Source organism: Natrix helvetica, assembly GCF_964273705.1.
Source record: "Natrix helvetica genome assembly, chromosome: Z".
NCBI classification, from domain to species: Eukaryota; Metazoa; Chordata; class Lepidosauria; order Squamata; family Natricidae; genus Natrix; species Natrix helvetica.
The window spans coordinates 52,675,253-52,701,728 of NC_138554.1; the positions used below are offsets into that span (position 1 = coordinate 52,675,253).

General features: G+C 40.1%; 2 protein-coding genes across 2 annotated transcripts in view; both read right to left on the bottom strand.

The window, feature by feature from the left end:
- Positions 1–634: 634 nt before the first annotated feature.
- The window catches only part of LOC309382044 (uncharacterized protein), a 196,657-nt gene continuing 170,815 nt past the window's right edge, over positions 635–26,476 (bottom strand). The window contains exons 9-10 of the mRNA XM_081933497.1: positions 1,685–1,729; positions 635–735 (exon numbers count right to left, since the gene is read on the bottom strand). Of these exons, the coding sequence (XP_081789623.1) occupies positions 693–735; positions 1,685–1,729 (88 nt within the window). The 3' untranslated portion in view covers positions 635–692. The remainder of the gene's footprint in view (positions 736–1,684; positions 1,730–26,476) is intronic.
- On the bottom strand, positions 3,585–9,242 carry LOC309382045 (uncharacterized protein). Its single transcript, XM_081933499.1, has 4 exons — positions 9,144–9,242; positions 7,821–7,960; positions 4,806–4,964; positions 3,585–3,634 (listed from the first exon to the last, which is right to left on the bottom strand). The coding sequence occupies exons 2-4, from the start codon at positions 7,916–7,918 to the stop codon at positions 3,586–3,588; spliced, it is 306 nt and encodes a 101-aa protein (XP_081789625.1). The 5' UTR covers positions 7,919–7,960; positions 9,144–9,242; the 3' UTR covers position 3,585.

Consider the following 26,476-nt stretch of genomic DNA (forward strand, 5'->3'; position numbering starts at 1 on the left):
TCCTTTGACTTGGGACCAAGATTTTAGAAAGAGTTTATATTCTCACATCTCTCAGTTTGAACCATGAAAGCTTTTTCAAAAGTTGTTTTATTTTATTTTTGTGCTCCTGACAAGTGAGGAGAACAGTCTTATACTGCTAATTTTGTTATTTTGCCATCAAGTGAATAATGTTTTGTTCCTCAGTCTTTTAGACATTTGTTACATTTTCATTTTGTATTGTAAGTGATGCGGATTCTTAGTCACATTGTGAGTCTTATTTCACTCCCTGCTAGTGTGTGCGTGTTTTTGTGTGTTACAGTTTATAGACATAATTTTAGTTGCAGATATAAAAAAAAACTGATACGTATTCTGCATTTGGTAACCTGGAAACATTTTATAGAGATGCAATAATAAATGAATATGTACTTATGAGGGTAATCCTGCCACTACACAAATGTCATGTGAATGATCTACACATTTGTAAAACATCATTCTGGCACTAAGAAACTTATATAGATTTTATCATTGGTAGTCACTAGGGCCATAAGTAATAAGAACCTTAGCCCAACCCAATTGCAGTTGCTCCAAATGGGATAATAACTATTCTGAAATGTTTTAAAGCTTCGTGATAAAGATAACAATAAAAAGGTGCATGGAGAAATGTATTTAATAGTAAAATATATAGCAATAAGCAGTGTTCTATATAAGTAGGATTAGTCTTCTTCCTCTTCCTCTTCTTCATCTCCTTCTGAACTTCTGTAGATATAAAAGGAATAAAAGATGATATTATGATGTGACTATAAAACTACATATTTTCTAATCACTCTGTTCAACTTTTGTCTATCTATTATTATTATAATTGATCCACGACCCTTATTCTCAGGTGATCCACTACCCTTATTCTCAGGTGAAATATCCATATATTGAGGTGCTATTATTTTTTTTTATGATTTTCAGAGATACATTTTAGAGATACATTTCAACAACCCTGTCATAGCCAATTGCTCAAAGAGAAAAGGTCTTGGTAACCACCCATAGAATCTTCTCACAATAGCTACTTTGGGTCTGGCAGCATCACTTTCTATCTATGGTGAGGATAGGGAAAGGGAGAATTGAAGCCCTAAGGTGATCAATAGGTTTCTGACTATTCTTCAAATATAGGATCCAGTATAGGAGTAAATATGGGATCCAATTTAAATACAAATAGAAAAGCAAAACTGAAAAAACCACCGATCTGTTAGAATCAGATAGATAGAAAAATGATTGGAAATTACATCCACATGTATTCAACAGAAATTACATTCACACGTATGCAACAGAAATTACATTCACATGTATGCAACAGAAATTACATTCACATGTATGCAACAGAAGTTACATTCACATGTATGCAACAGAAATTACATTCACATGTATGCAACAGAAACATAAAACGAATATACACTGAAAGGAGCATCTGCTCCCTTTCGTAATAGGGGTTTGGTACTCCAGAACGGGAAAAGGTAAAAAGTTATTGCTCTTTTCTAGTTTTGCTCCTTCCTTTTCCTATTTCCTACTAGAACTTTTTCTTTCTACTGTTGAACAGTGAAATAAAATGATGAGATTATGAGATGTTTTACACATTAAATATCCCATGATGCATTCTGAATCACTTCGAAAATTCTTAAAGAGAACTACTCCTGACTTGCCCACTGGAGCTACTTACGCTTTCTTGGAAGTACCTTCAGTTTCTTCTTCTGCTTCTGAAGCCCTGGTTAAAATAAAAAATAAAAGCAGAATTTAAGTATTGTTATTGCAGCAGGTGAATATTTTATCCTCACCTGGTCAGCTTGCCCTCCTCATTTATCTGTTTATTTATTCCATTTAATTGCCACCCATCTTCTTTCTAAGCAACCCTGGGAGGCTTACAGCTTAAAAGATAAATATTTCTAAGATTATAAAATTGGCTATAATCAAAAACCAAGTTAATAAATGAAAGATAACTAAAAGATTTGGGTTCCTCACACACTAGAGCTACCATTTCAGTGCTTTCCTTCCAAATACTACTGCTTATGACTCGCTTTTCTTCATCTCTCCAAATTCAGTCATGAGGATTTTATTTTATTTTATTAGTAAAAACGTTCTCTTTCATCATCTCACATTGTGGTCTCTTCTGTTGGGCCTAGAGGACAGTCAACCCCATATTTAAGCCTTCTTTTATCTAAGTACCAGTCAGGTTGGAACAGAATTTGCAGGTAAATGGATTTGTGGCAGAAAAGGTCAATCCACAAAAGCATTGTGCAAGGCACTTCTCTATCCGCTCCTTCCGTCAGAAACTCAAAACCCACCTGTTCCAGCTAGCTGGCCTGGCCTAATTCCAGCCTTCCCACCTCAGTTTTGGTTTTTAAATTTTATGATTGGTTTTATGAGCTAGTTTTAATTTTTATAAATTGTACAGGGGTTATTTAATTTAATTTTAATTATGTATATTATTGTTTGGATGGGTTTTTTAAATTTATACCTGTACACCGCCCCGAGTCCCTCCGGGGAGAGGGGGCGGTCTAGAAATCTAATAAATAAATAAATAAACAAAATCCCTATTGTACCAGCAAACAAATCAGTTTTGTAGCATCATTAACTCCATTTACTTACACTAAAGAGAGTGAGAAGATTTCACAAAACTTTCCTTAATGTGCACCAAAATAAAGTAAACATCCCGGGGAGGGAAGCACTCTCTGCTGCTCAAATTTGGGGAGCAAATTATTTTGGGCACTTTCTTGCACTCAGCTAGAAACACTCATTTGAGTTTGGGGAGTGGGGCAGTCTGAAAAGAATGCTGCTTTTTGCCTTGTAGTTTCAACCAGGTTAGTGAGTGCTAGAACTAAGAGGCATCCTCTGCTTCCTAGTTCTGCTTCCCCCAATTTAAATTTTTAATTCAGAATGCTCTTAGAATCTGAAATGTCTTCAGCTACTAAAAAAACAAACGCTTTATTTTTCCAGATTATTTCATACTATTACAGTACAGGAGGAATTAGGATGTTTCAATTCTGCGTGCAGCATATTTTATTTTTGGTCTATATATGCAAAGGCTTTTAGGTGTGTAAAGTTGTTGATTTTAATAATGATGAAGCTGCAATAGTAACAGTACATATTAGATGTTGTTTTAAACAAACACATTACTTAGAAATAACTTGGAGGAAAAAAGTTCTAAGTGAAAGAACAGCCCTTGACAGATTGTAGTACTCACTCAGACTTTGGAGTAGCTTCACTACCGCCCGTCTCTTTTTCTGACCTGACAAAGAACAAACAAACATAGAAGCTAAAAAGAATTCTGCTTCAGCTAAGATTGTCTCCTTCCCTTCCCAGGAAATATCTTGGAGGAAAAAGATAATAAGTTAAAGAACAATCCTTGAGGGACTCTACTACTCACTCAGTCGTTGGTGCGGCTTCACTGGGCGTCTCTTTTTCTGACCTGACAAAGAACAGAAAAACATTTTAAGAGAATAGAAGTTAAAAAGAATTCTGCTTCATCTAAAATTGCCAATTTAAAATTGTAAAATTCCCAGGAAATATCTTGGAGAAAAAAATGTTATAAGTTAAATAACAATTCTTGAGAGACTCAACTACTCACTCAGTTGTTGGTGCGGTTTCACTAGTGGGTGTTTCTTTTTCTGACCTGACAAAGAAGAGAAAGGTGTTTTAACAGAAGAGAAGTTAAAAAGAACTTGCTACAACTGAGATTGCGTCCTTCCTACGGACACATTATCCTGGGAAGGGTAATGGCTCGTTCCTTTTCAAACTTCTTAAAATGAAAGGAAGTTTAGACTGGATTTTCTCAACCTCAGGAACTTTTAGATGTTAATATTGTTTGTTTTATTTGTTTGTTTTTTGGGATTTATATGCCGCTCTTCTCCCAAAGGACTCAGGGCGGCGTACAACATTAAAAACACACATCCCAAAAGTTAAAAAGAAATTAAATACATATCCAAAAAACAAACCCAATTTATAGGACAATACATTTAAAAAATGAGATAAAATTAACAGGCCAGGCCGGCTTGCTGGAAAAGCCAACTTTTTAGGGCACGTCGGAAGGACCGGAGGTCAAGGATTATGCAAAGCTCTGGGGGCAGCTCATTCCAGAGGGAAGGCACTCCCACAGAGAAGGGTCTCCCCCTGGGGGTCACCAGCCGACACTGTCTGGCCGACGGCACCCTGAAGAGGCCAACTCTGTGGGATCATACTGGACGGTGGGAGGCTACTGGTGGCAGTAGGTAAGTAATATTAAGCGTGGCTGGCTAGGGAACTTTGGGAGATGACATCCACTCATCTTAAACGTTCTGTGATTGAGAAACATGCTGTAGATAAATGGTCCTCTCCGTTCTATTGGAGAATTTTTCTCCCGTCCTGAGGAAATTAAACCAAATATTGCTCCATCCCAATTTGCTTGCCTATAGATAAGGCTAGGAATTTCGAGCTGCCTCTCTTAATATAGCAACTCTAAAACATGATCAGTTTATATAAATATAATTAAGAATAGCAATAGCACTAAGACTGATATACCTCTTCGCTGTGCTAATTTACAGAGTCTGGTTTACAGAGTCAGCATATTGCACCCAACAATCTGAGTCCTCATTTTAATGACACTGAAAGGATAGAAGGCTGAGTCAATATTGAACCAATCAGGATTGAACTCCTGGCAGTGAGCGGTTGAGTTACCCTTCAATACCACATTGTAACCACTGCACCACCATGGCTCTTTCATAAACTGAATGAATGAGAATCTATAGGTGGACCTACCTTCAAGTAAAGGAATACTATTCCACACATATAACTCTACAGATACTCACAGTTTCTTTGAACTGGCCTTTTTAACTGGCTCTGGAGCTGGAGCTGGAGCTGGAGCTGGAGCTGGAGCTGGAACTGGAACTGGAGCTGGAGCTGGAGCTGGAGCTGGAGCTGGAGCTGGAGGTTCAATTGCTGCTGGTGGGGGTGGTGGCATTATTTCCCTAGGAAGATAAAGCAGAAACAGAGATTAATCCAAGTTTAAATAAAGAACAAAGTTGTGATTTTTTATTTCCTTTCCCAGAATTTTACAATTTCTCTAAAGGTAGCAACAATTGTGTGTTTGCTCAAAAGAATCCTAAAATGGCTTTGCTGCAAAATGACTTTGCTGTTGAATTTGAAGTTTAGCTTTTCCAATACGTCTAAGCAGACTCTGCTAGCTTTTTTCAAGCCTTTGATTCTTATATACATGTATTTATTTTACGTATTCTCAGTCTGCTTCAGCTTGTTGATTCATAGGTGAGGGTGTGACTTAAAGGATAGATGGGTTAAACTGTTGGACGAGGTGTTGGGAGACCCAGGTTCAAATATCTACAAATGTCATGGAGCCCTCCGAGTAATTTGGAGCCAGTCACTTCCTGAGATAAATCTACTTCACAGGTTCGTTGCTGTTGGGATTAAATGAGTGGGGGCTCCCCTATATGCTATCTTGAGCCCACAGGAAAAGAAATGGTAAAACACATATCCAACAAATAAGAACATAAACAACTATATCTCTAACTTTGGTACTAGAAGTGGATTAGCTTTCTGGAAGCACCAGTGGTTCGTGTCTCTTCTATGCCTCCAGAAACAATCCTACAGAACAGGATGCAATAGAATAACAAATTCTTTTAGCCAATGTAAAATTTGTATGTGTCCTTGAGAAAGAAAATAGAATCTGATCCCAACATAAAGGACTTCTTCTGCAGTTCTTTTAAAGCCTTAACACTCTAAGGCTTTAAAGGCACATTTAAAGGGACATATTTAAGCACATTTAAAGGCACATCTTAAAAGCACCGTCTTAAAGGTACAGTTGTTTGTTTAATTGGTTCTGTCCCCAGATGGCATTCTTGCTCTATGTTAACCAGTTTGGAGAGATTTTCATAAATATTTTTGTTGGATTTCTTTATTTAACAATTATTGTTTGTGTGCATGCCTTTATATCAATGTTTACTTCTGACTAATGTCCCTGCAGTTTTATAGGAAAGATTTCAGAAGTGGTTTGCCATTGCCTCCTTCCTGGGGCTGAGAGAGTGACTGACCCAAAGTCACCCTCCTGGCTTAATGCCCAAGGTGAGACTAGAACTCACCACCTCCTGGTTTCTAGCTTGCTACCTAAACCACTGCAACAACTGGGTCTCTGTATCCATTGTAGCTATTTCTAAAATATTAATTGAATTATATCTCCACTTTTGGATTGCTAAAATATGAGGAAAGTGTAGTTATATTTGAAAAATAAAATACATTATTGCAGAGGATAAGTCCTATAATACATGAGCTAATATATCTATTCAAATATATACTGGAAATTTAAAAATTTGTTGAAATACCATAAATATTCTTCCAATGTTTTGAACTCTGTGCAGTTACTCAATTGTGTTGGAATAATTTCATTTCAACAAAAATGCAGAAGAATTGCTGTGGTGCTCTCATTTTAAACAGGAAAAGAACATTAGTAATAGTTTTGTAGTATATGTAGTAACTCACGGTAGTTCCACAGGATGAGGCTCAAGTTTTTCTGGAGGCCTGATAAAGAGCAGAAATTATAGAGTTTGTTGTTCAACAATAAGATCTTATACATGACAGTTCTAAACAAACCTATTTTCAAAACAATATTACATACAACGGTTCTGCAGTGATGTATGCCCATGTTTAGAGAAAGCAGCCATTGCCAGAAAAGCTAACTGGTAACCCCAGCAAAGAAGCAGTATATGAAGAGAACATCCAAATTTTGGAGTCAACATGGGCAACATCTGCAATTGCATACATTTTTCATTTTTGCAGATATGTTATTGCTTTTTTCAATGGAAGAAAAAATAAGCATTTCTGTGGAGTGCCACACTTTACCTCTATAAGAAATATTTGTATGGCTGCCCATCTTAAAACAAAATTCTGAGTAGTAATAATAATAAAATTAATAAACCATAAAATGAAAACAAAAACCAGGCTCTGTAGTCTTTCCTTTGAGATGTTTCATTACCAGATTCACATATTCTTTTTCCCTCCCTGCACCTGAGTTTGCCGAATCCTTTGGGGGAAGAGTGTTCCATAAGGTAGGGACAGCCACAGAAAAAGGCACACCTCTGAGCTCCCACCAGATGGCAAGACTTCAGGAAAGGAGCTGGAGCGTACCTACCCTATCCGATCTGGTAGGAAGGGCAGATACTATCAGGGAGAAGAAATCCTGCAAATATCCTGATCTCTGGTATGTAGGCATTTAAAGGTGACAACCAGGAGCTTGAATTACACCCAGAATTAAACTGGGAGCTAATATAGCTTATACAACAGATTGTATGCATGTAAGATTGGCAAACCTAGGATTGTATGTGCCACTGATTTTGTGGCCAGTTGTAGCTTCTGAGTTGCCTTCAAGGGCAGTTGAAGTGATCTTCAAGGACAGCCCCATGTAAAACATATTGCAGTGTTCTCAGTTGGACAAATTTGTTCCAAAAATTTTGTAATGAAAAATCTAAAGATGTTCTCTAAGTTGCAGAATGGGATGATTCCCTCTCTAGTTTTCCTCTGGTCATGTCGCACAGGGGAGTTCACTGGAGAATGCAATTACATTTGGAAGATTCAATGGTAAAAGGAAGCCAGGCGGTCAAAAAACATGGTGGCTGGACACCATCAAAGCCTGACATCAACCAGAGCAGACAAAAGCTCAAGGAAGTAGTATAAAATAGGAAGATGTGGCAAGACCTGGCCCTAGAATTGCCAAGAGGTGGACATAATTAAATGCATCCCCCTCCCCCTCCTCCTGCTTTGTAAATTTCTTTCTTGTAATATGTGCCAAAGGGGAAAAAGGAAAAGAAAAAAAATACCTTGCGGTTTCACGACTGAATATCACTTCCTCTTCAGAGGATTCTTCATCATGAGGTTTATCAGTGCTGTATTTTTTCCATACTTTATCATGATACATTTCCTCAAGCCAAGGAGGCTTGTCCAAGGAAGATGCCGAAGTCTAAGCATGAGGAAAGGATGTGAAGTAATGAAAATAAAACTTCAGCCTGAGATTTTAATATTCGTGTTGCATTATCATTTTATTTATATCTCTGATTCAAATTCCAGATCCTGAAATGGAGGCTCTTTCTGAAGGAATATGTGGCTAGCAAACTAGAGCAAACTTAACTGCGAACTCCTAATTAGGTCATGAGTTTTAGCTCCCTCTTTATCTATGCTAGAGAATTCTGGAATGTACTTCTGCTAATTAGTGTTAATAGCCAATAACATTAGTTATTTTTAACATCAGTTAAAAAAGTATTAGTATTCCTAAACTTTGCAAGTGTTGTTATGCTTAATATACGTATATTATTTAATTTGGATTTAATTATGATGTATGAAATAAATGTATGCCTTAACATTGTATGGAAATAAGGATTTTATCAATTCATCTGGTACATACCACTCTGGTTTAAGTGAATTGTCAGTATTATTCTTATGGAATCTTTTCAAAAGACCAATCTTACTTCATGCATTCTATCTCCCACATTAATGGGTTTGACAGAGTGGAAAAAATGCTTGCAAAATCTTCCAAAGCCATGTTTGTTCATCTTTGATATATTTAATAAGTCACAAATGGTTGTAGCAAAACTTTTCTCCTGAAAAGATGCATTAGGAATAATGATAAATACACAAAATACATAAAACTGTAAGATATGATTTCCACATTTGACTCAGATTTTCCCTTCAAGTTTTGTGAATCCAGCCATTGGGATTTATTCCATAAATAATTTTCTGGCCATCCACAGTTTGATGCAATGTGGGAACTATGTAGTGGAGGGAGTCAATTTATTTTACTACCAGTTCTGTGAGTGTGGATTTGTGTACGTGGCAGGAGAAGGATACTGCAAAATACCCATTCCCTCCCCAATCTCGAAATTTCCGCTAACGGTTCTTCAAAACCTGTCAGAACTGGCTGAATACTACCTCTGGAACTATGTCTTAAAAATAGTTCAAAATATTGTTTTTTTCCTAAATACTATAGCATATATTTGGACATTTTAAATTGCCAGTCATCTAGAAATCACAAGTTTTGGAAAGTCTGGCTCCAGACCATTGGCTGTTACAATGGCCTTCTTCTCATTCTACAGAGAGAAGTTAAAGTGCTTCTGAATTACTTCTACCTGAACAGAAAATAAGTGTACCTCCTGTTCCTGAAGGCAACTGATTGGCTTACAGGATCCAGAAGAAATGGTGACAAGCAGGGAAAACTGGCAAATTCGGGAAGAACAGCTGGAAACTGCCATCTTTATCCACAGAACTGTCAATATGGAGTGATTATCCTGCCTAGCTTAAATGACTTTAAAACTCAAGGAGTGACTTTAAAACAGGAAAGCTACTGTGTTTTTCAGAGTATAAAATGCTCCAGAGTATAAGAAGCTCATTAGATTTTTGGGAGGAAAACAAGAAAAAAAATTCTGCCTCTGCCTCCCAGCATCTAGTAAACAGCAAACAGCTTTGTCAGCTTCATCATGTTATCGCAGCCTGATTCAGTATGAGCGGCTGATTGGCAGTTGGATCAGCCTCCCGGTATACCGCCAATCAGCTGTTCCAGGCTGTGAAGATCACCACAGTCTATTGCCGCCTCGGTACGTCACATTTTTGGCCTCTGCATGTCGTGTTTTCAGGCTCTGCACACTCCATTTTAGACCCATTCCAGGCTGCGGGGATCGCCACAGCACATCACCACCGATTGCCATCTCTGTGTGTCACATTTTTGGCCTCCGCGTGTCACATTTTCAGGCTGGTTTTTAGCAGAGGCCAAAAATGGGGCATGGGGAGGCCAAAAAAGTGATGTGCAGAGACCAAAAACACGACATGCAGAGGTGGTGATGTGCTGTGGTGATCCCCACAGCCTGGAACACATCTAAAATGGAGTGTGTGGAGGCTAAAAACATGACATGCGCAGAAGCCAAAAACAGCCAAAGGGTAGGAGCTGGCAGATGGGTGGGGCTTTGGCAATATTTGGTGTATACGACACACTGACATTTCCACCCACTTTTAGGAGAGGGGGAAAGTGTGTCTTATACTCCAAAAAATATGGTACATTTAGAGAGATGGGTAGAGACTTAAGTTACCAAATAAAAGCCAACCTATGTTAAACACTGCAACCCAATCCTGAAGCTTACTTAATCAGAAGAAAATCTCATTAAGTTTAATATACTCCCAAAATGAATGAAACAAATTTAAGTAAACATCCAACTCACACATAAGTGATTACAGGCAGCTTGCAAAATTTTTAAAATGCCACCATTCAGTGACACTTTAATTTGTATTATTATTTTATATTATTATTTTATGGTTAATCTAAGACTCACAGCCTTTGGGGCTGGTTGGTAGCTCAAAAGCTTGAGTCCTAACCAAGGACCTAGGAACTCTTAAGGTAATGTCGGAGGATTTATAAGCTGTTCCAAGTAGGGTGGTTTTTTGTAGAATCAGAATGTTCAAGTCCGATAAATTTAGAATTTCCAAATAGCGATGTAGCCCTTTAGATATTGCTCCAAGGGCTCCAATTACAATTGGGATAACACACGATTTCTTTTTCCATAGTCGCTCAGCTTCAATTTGCAAGTCCTGGTACTTTGTGATTTTTTTTCTTGCTGCTTATCTTCAATTCGCGCATCACCAGGTATTGCAATGTCAATGAACCGAACTTTTTTCTTTTCAACTACTGTTATATCAGATGTGTTGTGAGCCAAGTGCCTACATTATTATTATACATTATATATATTATACACCATTATTATTATTATTATTATTATTATTATTATTATTATTATTATTATTACTACTACTACTACTACTACTACTACTACTACTACTACTACAATCAGTCAGATGTTTAGACTGGTTTTGGCATTTTTATCTACCTATCGAATCCTAACCAAGGACCTGGGATAGGTAAATCTGGATGTTTGACAGTGTTACAGATATCGTCGCAGGATGGAAGCAGTTCCAAGTAAAGCTGCCTTCTGCAATTGACTAATGGCAAATTTGTCAATGCCAATGATGGTGTTCAAGTGGTGCTCCAGTTGTTTTGGGACTGCACCAAAGACTCCTATTACTATTGTACTACCCTTGCTTGCTTTTGCCATAGTTGTTCTATTTCTATATGTAGGGCTTTGTATTTTGTTATCTTCTCCATTCCCATCATCATCATCATCATCATCGTTGCTGCTGTTGTTATTATTTATTTATTTATTTTCAGGCTTCCTGGGCCACATCTGTAATACTTATGGGAATGTGGAGCCATGTTTTTCAGATCCAATAAGAATAAGAAAATTGAATCTAGCCGTATCACCAGTGGTTGCTTCTGCATTTACATACCTGTTTTTCAGGTGTATCTTCCTTCTGACTATCCAGAAATGTCCTTAAAGAAAACAATTAAAGAGAAAAATAGTGAGATCTTAGACTGGATAAAACGCTTTTGACAATGTTCAAACCAAATATGGCATACATTTCTGTACTAGAGGAGTATACAAACTCTTATCATTTAATGAAAGATGTATATATTTCTGTTTCTCAAAATGGACTTTAAAAGCTTTTGAGTCCAAGACACTTCTGTGCTTGTACAAAGTATAACCAAGCAGCAGAATTAATTGCCTCTTATACTGAAACCCACACCTGCAATTGTCTCCAAAGTTTTAAGAGTGCACGCTGCAGGTAACCACATAGCTGTTTAGGGTTTTACTTATTTTTGGCTTCGTAAGCATGCATGTCCTCCTGGAAATCTGAACTTAAATGTTTGTTTAGCACTGAAAATAATTGAAAGTTGCCAAGAGGAGAAGGAAAAAAGGATATGACATCAATTGAGGAATGTAGCAGGAAGCCAATGCTGAACATACAAATTCAGCCAGCAAAAAAATCAGATTATTTGGCAATGTTTTCAATGTTTTCAACTTTTAGATGCAGCATATTGTGAACTAAAATTTGCTTTTTAAGAGTAAAACTTGTAAGTACATTGCCACCTAATCTTGAGATTGTTTCTCATACACAGGATTTTCATAGTAGAGAGTTGCAAATAGCTAAGTATCTCCAGGCAAGAGTTACCCTTTTACAGGAGGGGTTCCTTCTCTTCCTTTGGCAGTTTGATGAGAACAGATCTGTTGAATCCAAAAAGAGAGGTGTAGTTGTGAGGGATAAATGTAAATATTTTTCAAAGTGAGGAAAAAGAATCAATGACTGTCAAAGAGAACAATGGTTTTTTTTCTCTGCTTCTCAATAAGAAACTTTTCTTTTTCTCCATCTTCTGCTTATAAAAAGGTGTGGGGTCTCCAACATGGTCTTGGTTACCACATAAGAAGATCTTATGGAACAAATCAAGCTTACTAGCCAGACGTTCCCTCTCAGAATTGAAGATGGAATGAATCCAAGCTTAATACACCAATTTAGTCTTGATTTATTTCCCTCACCAATAATTTTACAAAAATCAATCTCACCCTTTTTTTTTTGAGGTTGAATATATTATATTAAATCCTGGTTGCAGTAATGTGGTTTCTGAGTTACAGTGTTCAAGCAAATTCTGGCTCTTCAATAAAGCAGTATATTAAGAGTTGGGAGAAGTTTATCTTTTCATTATTGGACTTTGAAATATAGTGGGTAAATAAATTAATATAAGGATCTCTAGAAAAATATTTTAGCTTACCTTAATCAAAGAAATTACTACAATAATAACCACAATCACCGTTGTCAATGAAACAGCCAACCTCCAATTGAAGCCATTCCCATATTGTCTAATTTCCTGCTTTGGTATCTGCAAGGTTAAAGAAAGAGAAAGGTGGCCTTTGCGTATTTTAACATAAGAACTCTTTTCCCCAGAAGAGCTCTTTTCCTCAATTTTCCTCAGGTTTCAGTTACTTTAGCTTTGTGCTATACGTGGCTCTCCCCAGATGCTGATCACAATTTGTAAGAACCTTACATGTTGCTTATCCTTATAACAAGTTATTCCAATAGAGGGTTGTTTGATTACAACGGTCGCGGGGAGGGGGGGATGCGAGGACAAAAGAAGATTACAAGGTCGGTTGGGAGACCGTGGCTGTTGGCTACGCCCGGTCGTTTGTACCAACCCCCGCAACCTAGGTGGCCAGGAACTACAGAGCCCGGGCCTACGGCTGATGCTTTGCAATGCAAGGTCCGTAACCAACAAGGCCCCCCTCATTAATGAGCTGATCTCTGAGGGGGAGCTGGACCTTGCAGGGATAACGGAGACCTGGTTGGGCCATGAGGGTGGTTTACCCCTCGTGGAAATGTGCCCACCAGGTTTCCACGCATTCCATCAGCCTCGGGCCCTGGGTAAGGGTGGTGGGGTGGCGGTAGTTATACGGGAAGGTCTAGAGCCGAGGGAGTTCACTGTTCCTCAGATATCCGGGTGTGAGTCCCTTGGTGTGAAATGGGGCCCAGGGAGGCAGTTGGGTTTGCTGATTGTATACTTGGCTCCTCGCTATACATCAGCGGCCCTGCCCGAGCTCCTCGAGCTGATCTCGGAGACGGCGGTTGAGATCCCCAGGCTTGTGGTTATGGGGGATTTCAACCTGCCGTCGACTGGAGCAGCGTCTGAGGTGGCTCGGGAGTTCATGGCTTCCATGACAGCCATGGGCCTGACCCAGTTAATTCAGGGACACACACACGAAGGTGGCCACACATTGGACCTTGTTTTTGTATCTGAGCAGTGGACGAGTGATCTGGGTATAGGGGACTTTGTTGTTACACCCCTGTCATGGTCGGATCACTCATGTCTCCGGCTGGACTTCCCTGGCGCTACCCCCCACCGCGAGGAGGCGGGACCAGATGGTCCAAGCTGGTACCGCCCCAAGCACCTGATGGAGCCGGAGAGTTCCAGATGGAGCTTGGGCCATTACCTGTAGCCCTGACCCGCGCTCGGTCGGAGGACCTAGCGGCCGCCTGGAATAGGGCGGCGGCTGGGGCCTTGGACCGGGTTGCGCCTTTGCGACCTCTCCTGCGGCAGCGACCCACCCGGGCTCCTTGGTATACCGAGGAGCTGAGGGTGATGAAGCGCCATGGGAGACGTCTAGAGAGCAGGTGGAGGTCCTCACGCTCCGAATCTGATCGAACACAGGTAAGAGCCTATTTACGGACCTACCTTGTGGCATTAAGGGCGGCCAAACGTAGATATTGCGCTGCTCTTATTGCGTCCGCGGATAACCGCCCTGCCGCCCTGTTTAGGGTGACCCGCTCCCTCTTGTCACAGAGGACGCAAGGGGCACCCTTGCAGGGCAGAGCAGAGGAGTTTGGGGAATATCTGCAGGATAAAGACGCTCAGATCCGGAGCGGATGGGCCCCCCTCAGTGGACCGGATGGGCCGCCAACAGCGAGTCTTGTGAGACCATCCTGGGAGGAGTTTGATTCTGTTGCCCCCGAGGATTTGGATAGGTTGCGTGGACGGCTGCGACCCACCACATGTTTAATGGACCCGTATCCCTCCTGGTTGGTACTGGCATCTTGGGAGGTGACCCGAGGCTGGCTTCTGGGCCTGGTGAATGCCTCATTGGGTGAGGGATCCTTACCAGCCGCCTTGAAGGAGGCGGTGGTGAGACCCTTACTTAAGAGGCCTGCACTTGACCCAATGGAGCTAGCTAACTATCGTCCAGTCTCCAACCTTCCGTTTTTAGCGAAGGTTGTCGAGAATGTGGTGGCGCAGCAGTTTCCACAACACCTTGACGAATCCGAGTATCTAGACTCACGCCAGTCCGGCTTCCGACCCGGGCACAGCACAGAGACAGCCTTGGTCGCGTTGGTCGATGATCTCTGGGGGGCCAGAGATAGAGGTTGTTCCTCTATCCTGGTCCTATTAGACCTCTCGGCGGCTTTTGATACCATCGACCATGGTATCCTATTGCGCCGGTTGGAGGGGATAGGAGTCGGAGGTACCGTTTTGCGGTGGTTCGGCTCCTACCTCTCCGACCGGAGGCAATGTGTGTTGACAGGGGGACAGAGGTCGACCCCGAGGCCACTCACTTGTGGAGTGCCACAGGGGTCGGTCCTCTCGCCTCTCCTGTTCAACACATATGTGAAGCCGCTGGGTGAGATCATCCGTGGTTTTGGGGTTGAGTATCACCTCTACGCTGATGATACTCAGCTGTATATTTCAACCCCAAACCACCCCAATGAGGCTGTTGAAGTGATGTCCCGATGCTTGGAAGCCATCGGGGTCTGGATGGGGGACAACAGACTTAAACTCAACCCCTCCAAGACCGAGTGGCTGTGGCTACCGGCACCTCGGTTCAGCCAGCTGATTCCATCGCTGGCCATAGGGGGCGAACAATTGCCCCCTGTGGAACGGGCGCGCAATTTGGGCGTCCTCCTTGATGCCCGGCTGTCAATGGATGACCATGTGGCAGCCGTGGCAAGGGGGGCGTTCCACCAGGTTCGCCTGGTGCGCCAATTGCGCCCTTTACTGGACCGGGATGCCTTACGCACGGTCACTCATGCGCTGGTGACGTCCCGCCTGGATTACTGCAATGCTCTCTACATGGGGCTGCCCTTGGGACGCGCCCCGAGACTGCAGTTGGTTCAGAACGCAGCCGCGCGGGCTGTGATGGGGAGTACGAGGTACTCCCACGTAACACCTCTCCTGCGCGAGCTGCACTGGCTACCTGTGGTTTTTCGGGTGCGTTTCAAGGTGCTGATTACCATCTTTAAAGCGCTCCATGGCACGGGACCTAGTTACTTGCGGGATCGCATCCTCCCACATACATCCCTGCGGCCAATTCGCTCACACAGGGAGGGACTTCTCCTAGTGCCGTCCACTAGGCAATGCCAACGGGCGACACCAAGGAGTAGGGCCTTCTCTGTGATGGGCCCAACCCTCTGGAATGACCTCCCCCCTGACATTAGAACCACTTCTGACCTCCGCTCCTTCCGGCAAAAATTGAAGACTCACCTGTTCCGATTAGCAGGCCTGGCATAATTACAACTGTCCCTCCTGGCAAATGTATTATTATCTGGTTATCTTAGGGTTTTTTAATCTGTTGTGTCTGTTTTAGGGATTTTAAAAAAATTATATTTATTTAGCTTTGTACAGTTCTTTTAATTGCATTTTAACCTCCTCCAAACTGTACATATTTAATTTTTTATTGTATTTTTGTGATATTCTCTAAGGACTGTACACCGCCCCGAGTCCCTTCTGGGAGAGGGGGCGGTCTAGAAGCACAAATAAATTGAAATTGAATTGAAATCCTTGTATATAGAGATGGGAATCAGGCAGAGAAGCGGTCTTGGCACATGCAAATTTCTATAAACAATCTAACAGGGCTTTTACTCAAAAAAAGTAATTATCTTTACAGAAACGAATTCACAATTTGGATCACAATTTGAATTTGCATCAATCACAAACTGAAATCACTATTTGAATTTGAATCAATCATGAATTGAAATCACTATTTGAATTTGAATCAATTGGGCCTACTGGGGGAAAAGGGGAGACATCTAGGTAACCAAATCTTGTAGTACTCCTATTTGTACACTTAATAGGATTATTTATCTAGGTTGCTTTTACCCCTTCAGAAGGTTCCTCCATATTTCTGGAGCTTGTTGTAGTCATATTGGTTTCATTTTTAGTCACCAACAAGTAGGGTTTCAACCGAGCAGATGGTTCCTGGAAGGGTTTTCTCTTTTTGAAGAGTCTCATTGCAAGCCCTATTCTAGAGATGAGAAGACCACAAGATGTCTGGGTAGTCAGTTCTCTACAGTTCACTTTTATCATACGGATCAACTGGGCAATTAGGATCCTCAGAGGTTCATTAACGATCAGGTGTGCCAACTGTTTTTGTACCTCAGCTTCAAAGACATCGGCCTGAAGAAAATAGTTATCAGTGCTTGACAAAATGTCAGGTGAAGGGGGAGCAGACATGGTTTGTTCCTGATACTCCCAATCCGCTTCATTGGAGAATGTTTTATCAGGCAATGGTTCAGTCAACACTTCAGACTCCTCGGTATTAATTCTGGAATTTTTTCTTCCAATTATTAAATGCCTGAGAAGATTTTCCTCCCTTGATTCCTGAGACTCAAGTTCCTGCTCTGAAAGTTTCTCTGCAATCTGTTCGTTCTGAGGATTTTTCTCTTTTGTCTGTTGACTGATTACAAGATGTTTTCTATTGTTGGGCCTTACTGATCTGTTGCCATGTTTCAGTATGAAGATGACTTTATCAGGCTCTTCCTCACCTCCATCATCCACAATAATAGAAGTAGTCAAAGGAGGCAGCTCAGTTGGAAGGTGTGAAATTGACCGTTTGTGTAAAGAGTGAATGGATGCTTGAGGAAGCCTCTTAAGGGAAGAAAACTGCTGAGGATCTAATAGCACTGCAGGCTTCCCTGTTTTTTGAGCCATGGAATGTGAAGCATGTTTTCCTCGCTCTGCTGAAAGTCTAACATGAGGTTTTGCAAATTGTTTGCCTTTTGTCAGCAACCTAGCAAAAAAAAAATCTTCACCTATTTTTTTTCCAAGCTCATGATCTTCCTGTACCACTGTCTGATGGTTCTTTAACCTTTCCATTGGGTTTTTAGCACTCAGGCTGATTTCACCAGAAGCTTCTGAAATTCCTGGAGGTAATTTGTTTGGAATCTCAGTTTCCTCCTTCTTTCCTCTTATTTTTTCTTTGAGATTCACCTTTGGCCACCTCTTAACCTTCAGAGCTTCTGAATTGTCTGAAATAAGCTTCTTGTTATTCTTCAGAGGGACTAGTCGCCTTGCCATCTTCCTCCATTTTTCCTCCATTTTATTTGAAGCTGGTTTTACTTGCTCCCCTGTACGTGTTCCTTTAGGTGTTTTAAGTCTTTGTCTTTTTGTTACCAACTGAAGAAAGAAGTCTTCTCCTCTTGAATTTTCCCCATGAACATCTTGTATTATTTTTTTATGGCTATTTATGCACTCCAGGCTTATAGTTCTGAGGGTGATTTCACCAGAAGCTTCTGAAATTTCTTTGGCCATTTCCTTTTTGATCTCCAGCTCAAGAGTTTTCTCTTTTTTTTCTGTTATTTTTGCTTTGGAAGTGACTTGTGGTGACTTCTTAACCTTCAGAACTACTTGTCGTCGTGCAGCCTTCCACCATTGTTGAGGCAATGTGTGTGAAGCAAGTTTTAATTGCTCTGCTTGAAGTTTTCCTATGTTTTCTGCAAATTGTTGCCTTTTTGTTAGGTATGTAAGAAATAAATCTTTTCCTGTTTGCTTTTTTCCAAGCTCATGATCTTCTTGTACTATTTTTTGATGTCTCTTTAACCATTCCAGAGGGCTTTTAGATCTCATGTTGATGTCACCGGAATGTTCTGAAATTTCTGCATCCCCTTCCTTTTGGATCTCCAACTTATGAGTTTTCTCTCTTTTTGCTTTGGTAACCAGAAGTGTTTGCCATCCTGCAAGCTTCCAACATTTTTCAGCCATTGCATGTGAATTATGTTTTACTTGATCTTCTGCAAGTTTTCCTGTGTTTTTTGCGAATCCTTGCCTTTTTGTTTGAAATCTAACACCTAAGTCTTTTTTTCTTTGATTTTTTTGAAGCCAATGATTTCTCTTTACCATATTCTGATTGTTCTTTAACCCTTCTAGATAGCTTTTAGATCTCAAGCTGATGCCCCTAGAAACATCCACAATTTCTGTAGTTAAATCCTTTTGGAGTTCCAACTCTTGAATCTCTACCTTTTTGGTTATTTTTGCTTTGGGTTCCACTTGTAGGACATTGGATGATTTGTACAGTTTTTTCAGCAGATTTTCATGAGTTTCATCCAAATATTCATGAAGATTTGATTTAGTTAATCTACTCCATAATTTTAAAATTGATGAGCTAAGAAATTCAATGGAATTACCCATTGTCTCCTGAATATGAGCATTGTAATAACTGGGAGAACTGGTATTCCTTTTGCAATAAATGTTTGAGGCTGGGCATGGAAGTACGAATCCATCCAACCTTTCAAAAAATACCAGCATTCCAACCAGGAAAATTTGGGTCGCAAAGGGGGCAACACATCTCATGATGCCCATCCCCTCTTGCTCGTTTCCTAAATGAAGGCTGCTTGGAATGTTGCAGCCAACAATTGAGGTGATTCTATGTGGTTACCAAGCAACCACATGTTATTCCATATGGAGGCTGCAGGATAATGCCACTGCTGTGACATCAGTTTACCATGATACCTGACATCATAGAATTGCCAAAAACCATGGCAACAATATAGGTAGTGGCCTCTTTTATAGATAATGAGTTGATTTTATGAGATCACTCAGATATTTGTGATTAATGTTTTTGGTCAGTCACAATAGGGAATATATTCTGCTTCTGCTGGAAAATCAGATTGTAAGGCCTGGCTATCATTCTCCAGCTTCTAAAATAAATTACTGCACATTATTATAGCTAGGAAACAGAGGGAGAAGCAGCTGAGGAACAAGCAGAAAAACTGCCCCCCCCCCCCACTTTCCTGCTACTCTTACTCTTCCAAGGCAAAAATAAGTCCTTGAGTTAACAGCCAGCAAGAACAGGAACATTTTAAAAAAAAAGACTACACAGAAATCTCACCCATTTCTCCTCCTCTCTCTAGCTTTAGTAAATCACACATATCCCCACCCACCCACTTTCTGCCACAAATTTATTTTTTACATTCTCCATGGGATCTTTCTCATTTCTTTTCTTGCAACTTACTGTTTCTTTATTCAAAAGGGAATCAAAGTACATTCACACCAACTTTTACTTTTACAGAGTATCCCTTGTGTGTTTGTGCTCCTAGGCAGCCCTCACCTTATCTATGGGGCAGGATGTTCCTGGGAACTGTCTCCAAGGATGTGCCTTGCTCTGAAGCAAATTACAGAAGCGAGAAACCAGATAGAAAAGGATACAATTCTCTTACAGAATGAATTCCTAACAAATGATTCCTAACCATAGCAAAATAGTACTTCTTTAACAAAAGCAAAGAGAAAAGGTTAGATTGATTCATGTCAATATGTCCTTTCATTTTCATCTGTGGGACAATTTACAATACTCAGGGTAAATCTAAAAACATAAAATCAACCTTGAGAATGTTAAAAATGACAACTCAAGGAAGAAGAAAAAAGCAGTAACAACAAAAGTGACCTGAAGTAGTTAAATGTATGGGTACAATTTGGGACATCAGCCCGATTTCCAAATTAAGATTTCTTTTAAAAAAGGTTAAACTGTAAAGCAATCCCTCTAGGCTTCACATTTGTCACACTTGGGGATGATAAAGACTAAGGATATTTGTGGGGATGAGGGAACATGATGATGGTATCTGCATTTAGGTGCCATGGCAAACAGAAACATCTTTGTATCAAATGTCCCAACAAGTGAATTGATTGCTGGTGGCTTTTGGGTGATTAAATCACCACATGCTCATCATAACTGCTGTTGACACACATACCCTCCCCAGAATCTATTTTTGACGAAAAAGAAGAGCCAGTCAAAAATAAATATTTAAGGATTTAGCTTCATGACTAATTTAAATTACTAGCCTCTTTTTAAACATTGACTAGTTTCTATCTATATCCCCTGACAATTCTTATATAGAGAAATTTCTCTCACACACACAAACACAAGCATACTGACCCTGGCACCCCCATACAATTCTTTCTTAGTCCTGACAAGAAAAAGAGGACAACAGAGGACAAAAGGGGAGATGGGCTGGAGAGAAAGGTGAGGGAAAAGCTGGAAAAAAGGGAAGGAAAAAGTAACTGGAAAGAGAGCAAAGATATTACAAAAGAGAGGATTTCAGTCCAGTTGACTTTGTCAACCCTAATCTCAAGGGCATCCATACTTTTCAATAGGAATATTTACATCTATTGCTTCTTCCTTTCTGTTCAATACTTTCCACTATTCTTACCAACCCATTCCCTCAATTTGCAATGATCTGGGTGGGATGGTGGAGAAATAATCACCCTGTTGGATATTTATGATAAAAAGCTATTATCTATTTTATTGAAAATATTTGCTCCCTGTGAAAAAAATATATGAGGCCAAGTATATTTCTATTTTCTATTAGTAGGTCATTTACTAGACAACTATAAAAATAATACTGTCTTTTCAATTATCATTAATTATAAATAGGCAATTATTCTTTTCTTGGAAGAGTGTTACTTTCTCTTGGTAGCTTGCATTTGTTGCTTTGATGAAAGAAATGTCCTTCTGGATTCGGCTCCAAGTGGGGAAAAAGACACTGGAGACATGCAGGCTGCTTGGAAAGATGGTTTTAATGGTGGACAGGACCACATGGCCTGAGTCCTGAACAGAAAAGGTGATCACATGCTTCAATGTTGGTGGAGAAGAAGAGAAGGGAAAGGAAGGGCTGAAGAAGGTCTTGCAGGGCTTTTTATAATCTGTTCGGCCCCACCTATCTGTTTCCTGTTCCGGTGTAAGAAATGTATTCTGATTGGCTGTCAGACTCACATGGGCCCATGCAAGGGCAAGCCTCTAGGCTGAGGAAATCTCCGAGGGCACTTCTGGCCACCCACAAGTTAATGCTTCCCATGACACTTTACATGCGGAGCTCACTTTGGCCTAGCCGGGTGCCACTCGCCGTAAGTTTTCGGAAGAAAAAAAATTCTGGGAAGGACTTCGATTCCCTCAATGAAGTATTCGGCCCCTTTCCTCGTAGGGAATTCTGCTAAGGTTTTCCAGATCCAAAAAGGTGATCTGGGGAGGACCTCTGCCCCTCTGCAGTTAGTAGCAGCACCTCCTTTTCTCTTTACGCACAATGAGCCTTTACTTTTTTGCTTTCACAGGACAAAAGCAACAACAACAACAACAAAATATTTCATTCACTTTTCCATCCATTTTCACACACACTCTCCTTTCCCTAACAGAAGGTCCGTGCTCTGGCCTGACCCTAATACTTTCCAGGCTCTCTTGGTAAAACACATAGAGGAACCAGGATCCAGCTGTGATTGGGAGAAAGATTTCATCACTCACACACATGCAGGCATACACACATTTACCATGCTTTGCCATGCTTTAAAATTAAATTTAGAGAATTAAAATTTAGAGGTACTCACCTTCTTTCCAGGCAGCCTTAGAGCTCAAACTCAAAACCCCTTTAAAACCTAGATCCAAATGGCTAAGGCCAAGATAAAGTCCACCCACAGACTCAATGGGGTCTGTGCCGGCATGGGAGGCTTACCTGGGCCATATCCATTTGTTAGGCTAGCCTGGAGTCCCATCTGTGGGTCGCCAATTGATGAAAGAAATGTCCTTCTGGGTTCGGCTCCAAGTGGGGAAAAAGACACTGGAGACATGGAGGCTGCTTGGAAAGATGGTTTTAATGGTGGACAGGACCACTGAGTCCTGAACAGAAAAGGTGATCACATGCTTCAATGTTGGTGGAGAAGAAGAGAAGGGAAAGGAAGGGCTTGCAGGGCTTTTTATAATCTGTTCAGCCCCACCTATCTGTTTCCTGTTCCTGTGTAAGAAATGTATTCTGATTGGCTGTCAGACTCACATGGGCCCATGCAAGGGCAACCCTCTAGGCTGAATCTTGAATCCAGGTTTGATTGAATTCTCAGATGCCATGTGGTCAGTTGAGTAAAGGCTTATATGATCATGCCTTCATTCCCACCCCCCTGGAGCTGAAGGGGAGAACTCTTTATTATGTAAAGTGGACTAGCCTGGCCTTCTTAATGGCCCATTGATAAAGTGAGGATGGGCAGGAAGCTGCAGGAATTTACTTAGTTTTTAAAATGTGTTTCTCCCTTTTTCACATCCAGGAAAATATAATATTCTGCCTTATCAATATTTCCTAGGATATTTCATTTTTCTGGAAGAGGGCTGGGTGATAACTTTCTACAGCTTCACCATCCAAATGCTCTAAAAGCCAATTTCAAAGGGCAGATATTGTGCTTAGCAGAGAAAAGGATACCTTCTAGATCAGCAAGAAGGAAACAGAATCTTTATCAATAATCTGCTATTCTCTCTCCATGTTAAAATCATACAAGATCTCATTTTCTCCGAGATAGTCTGGCTATGAAATGACAATTCAGTTGCCTAGGAAGAGAGAGAAGAAACATCTTGGTAATTTATTTTACAAAGGCTGAATTTTTCAATTCTCACAGATTTTTAACACAGTACATTTCGAAACATTCCAATCTCTTGGTGCTTTCTGCCGAGTTTAACAGAAGTCGCAAATCATATAATGGGTTCTCTCCATGTATAGTTTCATTCTTTTTCCATCAACTTTCCCTATAAATTTTCACATGGATTTCTTGGATTGACATAGGATGTTACCCATTGTTGAAAGAAAAATCTATCTGGTTCAGTTCCAAGACAGGAGAGGGGAATTGGGAATAAAATGGAGGCTAGCTGTTTAGGAAAGAAGGTCCATTTATTGATGAGCAGAACAACCAACAGCATGTGGTTCTGGGGCAGCTGACCAACTGGTTGAATGAGTGGATGGATCTTTATAGGTTTCTGTGATGCTGCTGGGAGTTGTGCAAATTTCAGACATTGAAATGCCCCTAAGAATTGTGCAATGTAGTGAGCTCTGTGTCTTTTGCTATTCTAATGGTGGTGGCTTAATCCCATTATGTCCTAAAGGTCATGTGCTGTTCTTAGAATTTAGGTGGAGAAGGATGTAAATTTTAATCCCATCCCTGGAGGTGAAGGTGTTTTGTTTGTGAATAGGCACATTAAGAAAGACTGGTTATAAAAACATGTTTCTTCATTTCTCCTTTGGGGAAATATAATATTCTGCCTCTTAATATCCTCCAAAATATTTCATTGGGAGGGGGGTTTCCCACACTATGAAACACAAATTCTCCATCTTTCTGATAAAGTCTGGTTAAGATATCATACAAAGCATCTGTAATTATTTTAGTATGTTAATCAGGCCTTCATAGTTTATAAACTGTAGCAGATGCAATTGCTGCAATTGCATTAAAAGGGGGCTTCTGTTCACCAGAAGGAGACCTCATTCAGGATTTTTGAACTAAAATTAACAGAACTACCTTATTGTATCTAAAGTGCAACTGTGTTTATAATCAATAACTATAATCTGTTTATAATCTGGTTGAAAGTAAGATTTAGAATTAATTTAGGTGTGATATGAGAGAATCTCCTGAGTTATGGCTAAAGTAGTTCTCAGCAACAATCATCACTAATGTGGCCCAGAAATGGGACATTCAGTGAAGGGAAAAGTCAACTGGAAAATATTGGTGTGGGCGTGAATATCAGTAATGTTAATATGCCAACAAAATGAACCAGGAGTTCCAGTGATGCAGGAAAGATAAGAAAAAGTGAGGAGCCAGGAGATGAAGTCATTTTGTGATTTATGATATGGATAAAAACAAAGTTTCTATGAAGGCAAATAGATAACAAAGCCCAGAGAAAGGGTACATGGAAGCAGGAAACTAAATGCATTGGGGAGAAAAAGTCAAAACATAGAGCAAATAAATGTATCACAATAAAGAGAAGAATATATTAATTCAGACCATTCCACTTGTACTCTCCAATTCATTAATAGCTGCTAACTGGAATAACGGAAGCTCTGGTCCCACTCATCTGGAGGTTGGAAGTGCTACTTTAGGTGACATGAACAATATAGGGCTCATGGTGACGTCACATTGGAGCAGTTGCAAGAGAGTGAGTCTCTGTTCTCCCTGTCTGATTTTTCATGTCTGGAGGTTGTCAGCAGCAAAGCTGAGCCTTGGAGAGGACAGCGATAACGAGGAGAATATCCAGTGGTGACGAGGAGAAGAATGATCTCATTGTGAATGGTAGAATCCCTGAAATCCAACAAGGAAGAGACCAGCTGTTATGGCCTGGTCCTGAGATGTGACAGCCTGATTAATGGTGGAGGAAGCAAAAAAGTGAGAAGTGTCAGAAGTACCGGTGGACAGTGTTAAATAAGCTGAACCTCCGAGACACTTCTTCAAATTGGTGAAATTTATGATAGAGCAATTAAGTGAGTCTCCAAAGAGGGAAAATCGGCTCCTGTTCAAAACCTATGGGATGCAATCAAAGCCTACGTGTGTGGCATTATGATAGCATATACAATAAGAAGAAACAAAGATAAAATGAAACAATATACAGAGCTGCGAGAGAAACTGGGGAAATTAGAATATAAAATCCAGAAAGAACCTCAAAACCAGGAAGTTAAAGAAGGAAAAGAAACAATTAAACATAGTGTCAGTGTTCCAAATACCATGCATGAAATCCATCAGAGACCAAGGCAGAATCATCCTTAAAGTTCCAATTTAATCATACAGGCATGTTAGCACCTCTGTGGAATTCCAACTCTGATTTTGTTCCTGGAATTCCATGCAGTTGAAAGTTCATGATCTTATCCCCACACTTATAATCTATCACGTGGTCCAATCCTTTTCTTCCATGCTGGCATCTACACCCCTCTGCTTCCGGTCAGGTGTCGAGGTGAGGAGACAAAAGATGACCTTCAACTTCTAGAAAAAATGACAACAAAACATTCCATAATCCTACTCCTTTCTATTCTCCCCTGCCAACTACTACACTAATGAAACAGCATAGGAAAATAATAGAAAATGTAGCAGGCCAAAGATCCTAAAAGAAACATAACTACAGGCCTGACACATAGATTAAATTTAATTACACAAGAAGAAGTGGCCCAGAAAATTAGATCAAGTAGACAAAATTATTTCAAAAATGCCAACAAACCAGGGAGATGGCTGCCTATAAACTAAAAACAGAAAATGAAAAGAAATTAATAAAGCAACTAAAAGATGAAGAAGGGGAGATACACTACCAAATGGAAGAGAAAAAAAAGCATAGCAGTAAGATACTTTAAAACACTGTATAGCTGAGAGAAAATAGAAGAGGAGGATATTAAAAGATACCTACAGAAAAGAAATATTCCAAGCTTACAGGAAACAACAAAGGGAACACTGAATGAGAGAATAACGAGGCTAGAATTTAAAAAGGCAATCCAAAAACAAACAAAAATAATAACAAAACCCTGGGCCCAGATGGAATTCCAGCAGAATTTTATAAAGAATTGCAAAAATCATTAGAGAACATATTATAAGAAATGTATAATAAAGTACTAGAACAAGCTAAGCCACCAAAATCCTGAATGGAGGCACCAATAACATTAATTCCCAAAAACAACACTGAAAAACAAAAGATCCCAAATTATAGGCCAATCTTACTACTAAATGCTGATTATAAAACATTTATGCCAATAATGGCAGAAAGAATTAAAAATATACTAAATGGAATCATACACCCAGACCAAAATGGATTTCTACCCAACAGACACATAAAAAATAATATACGAACAATAATGGACATATTAGAATATTATGAGATACACTCAGGAAAACAAGCAGCATTGATATTTATTGATGCACAAAAAGCATTCGAAAACCTGAATTGGGATTTTCTTATAAATCAACTAGCAGTAATGAACTTTGGAGAGAAATTTATCGGGATGATCAGAGCAATATATTCTAGTCAGAGGGCAACAATAATACTAAACGGGGAAGCAACAGAAGGTTTCAGCA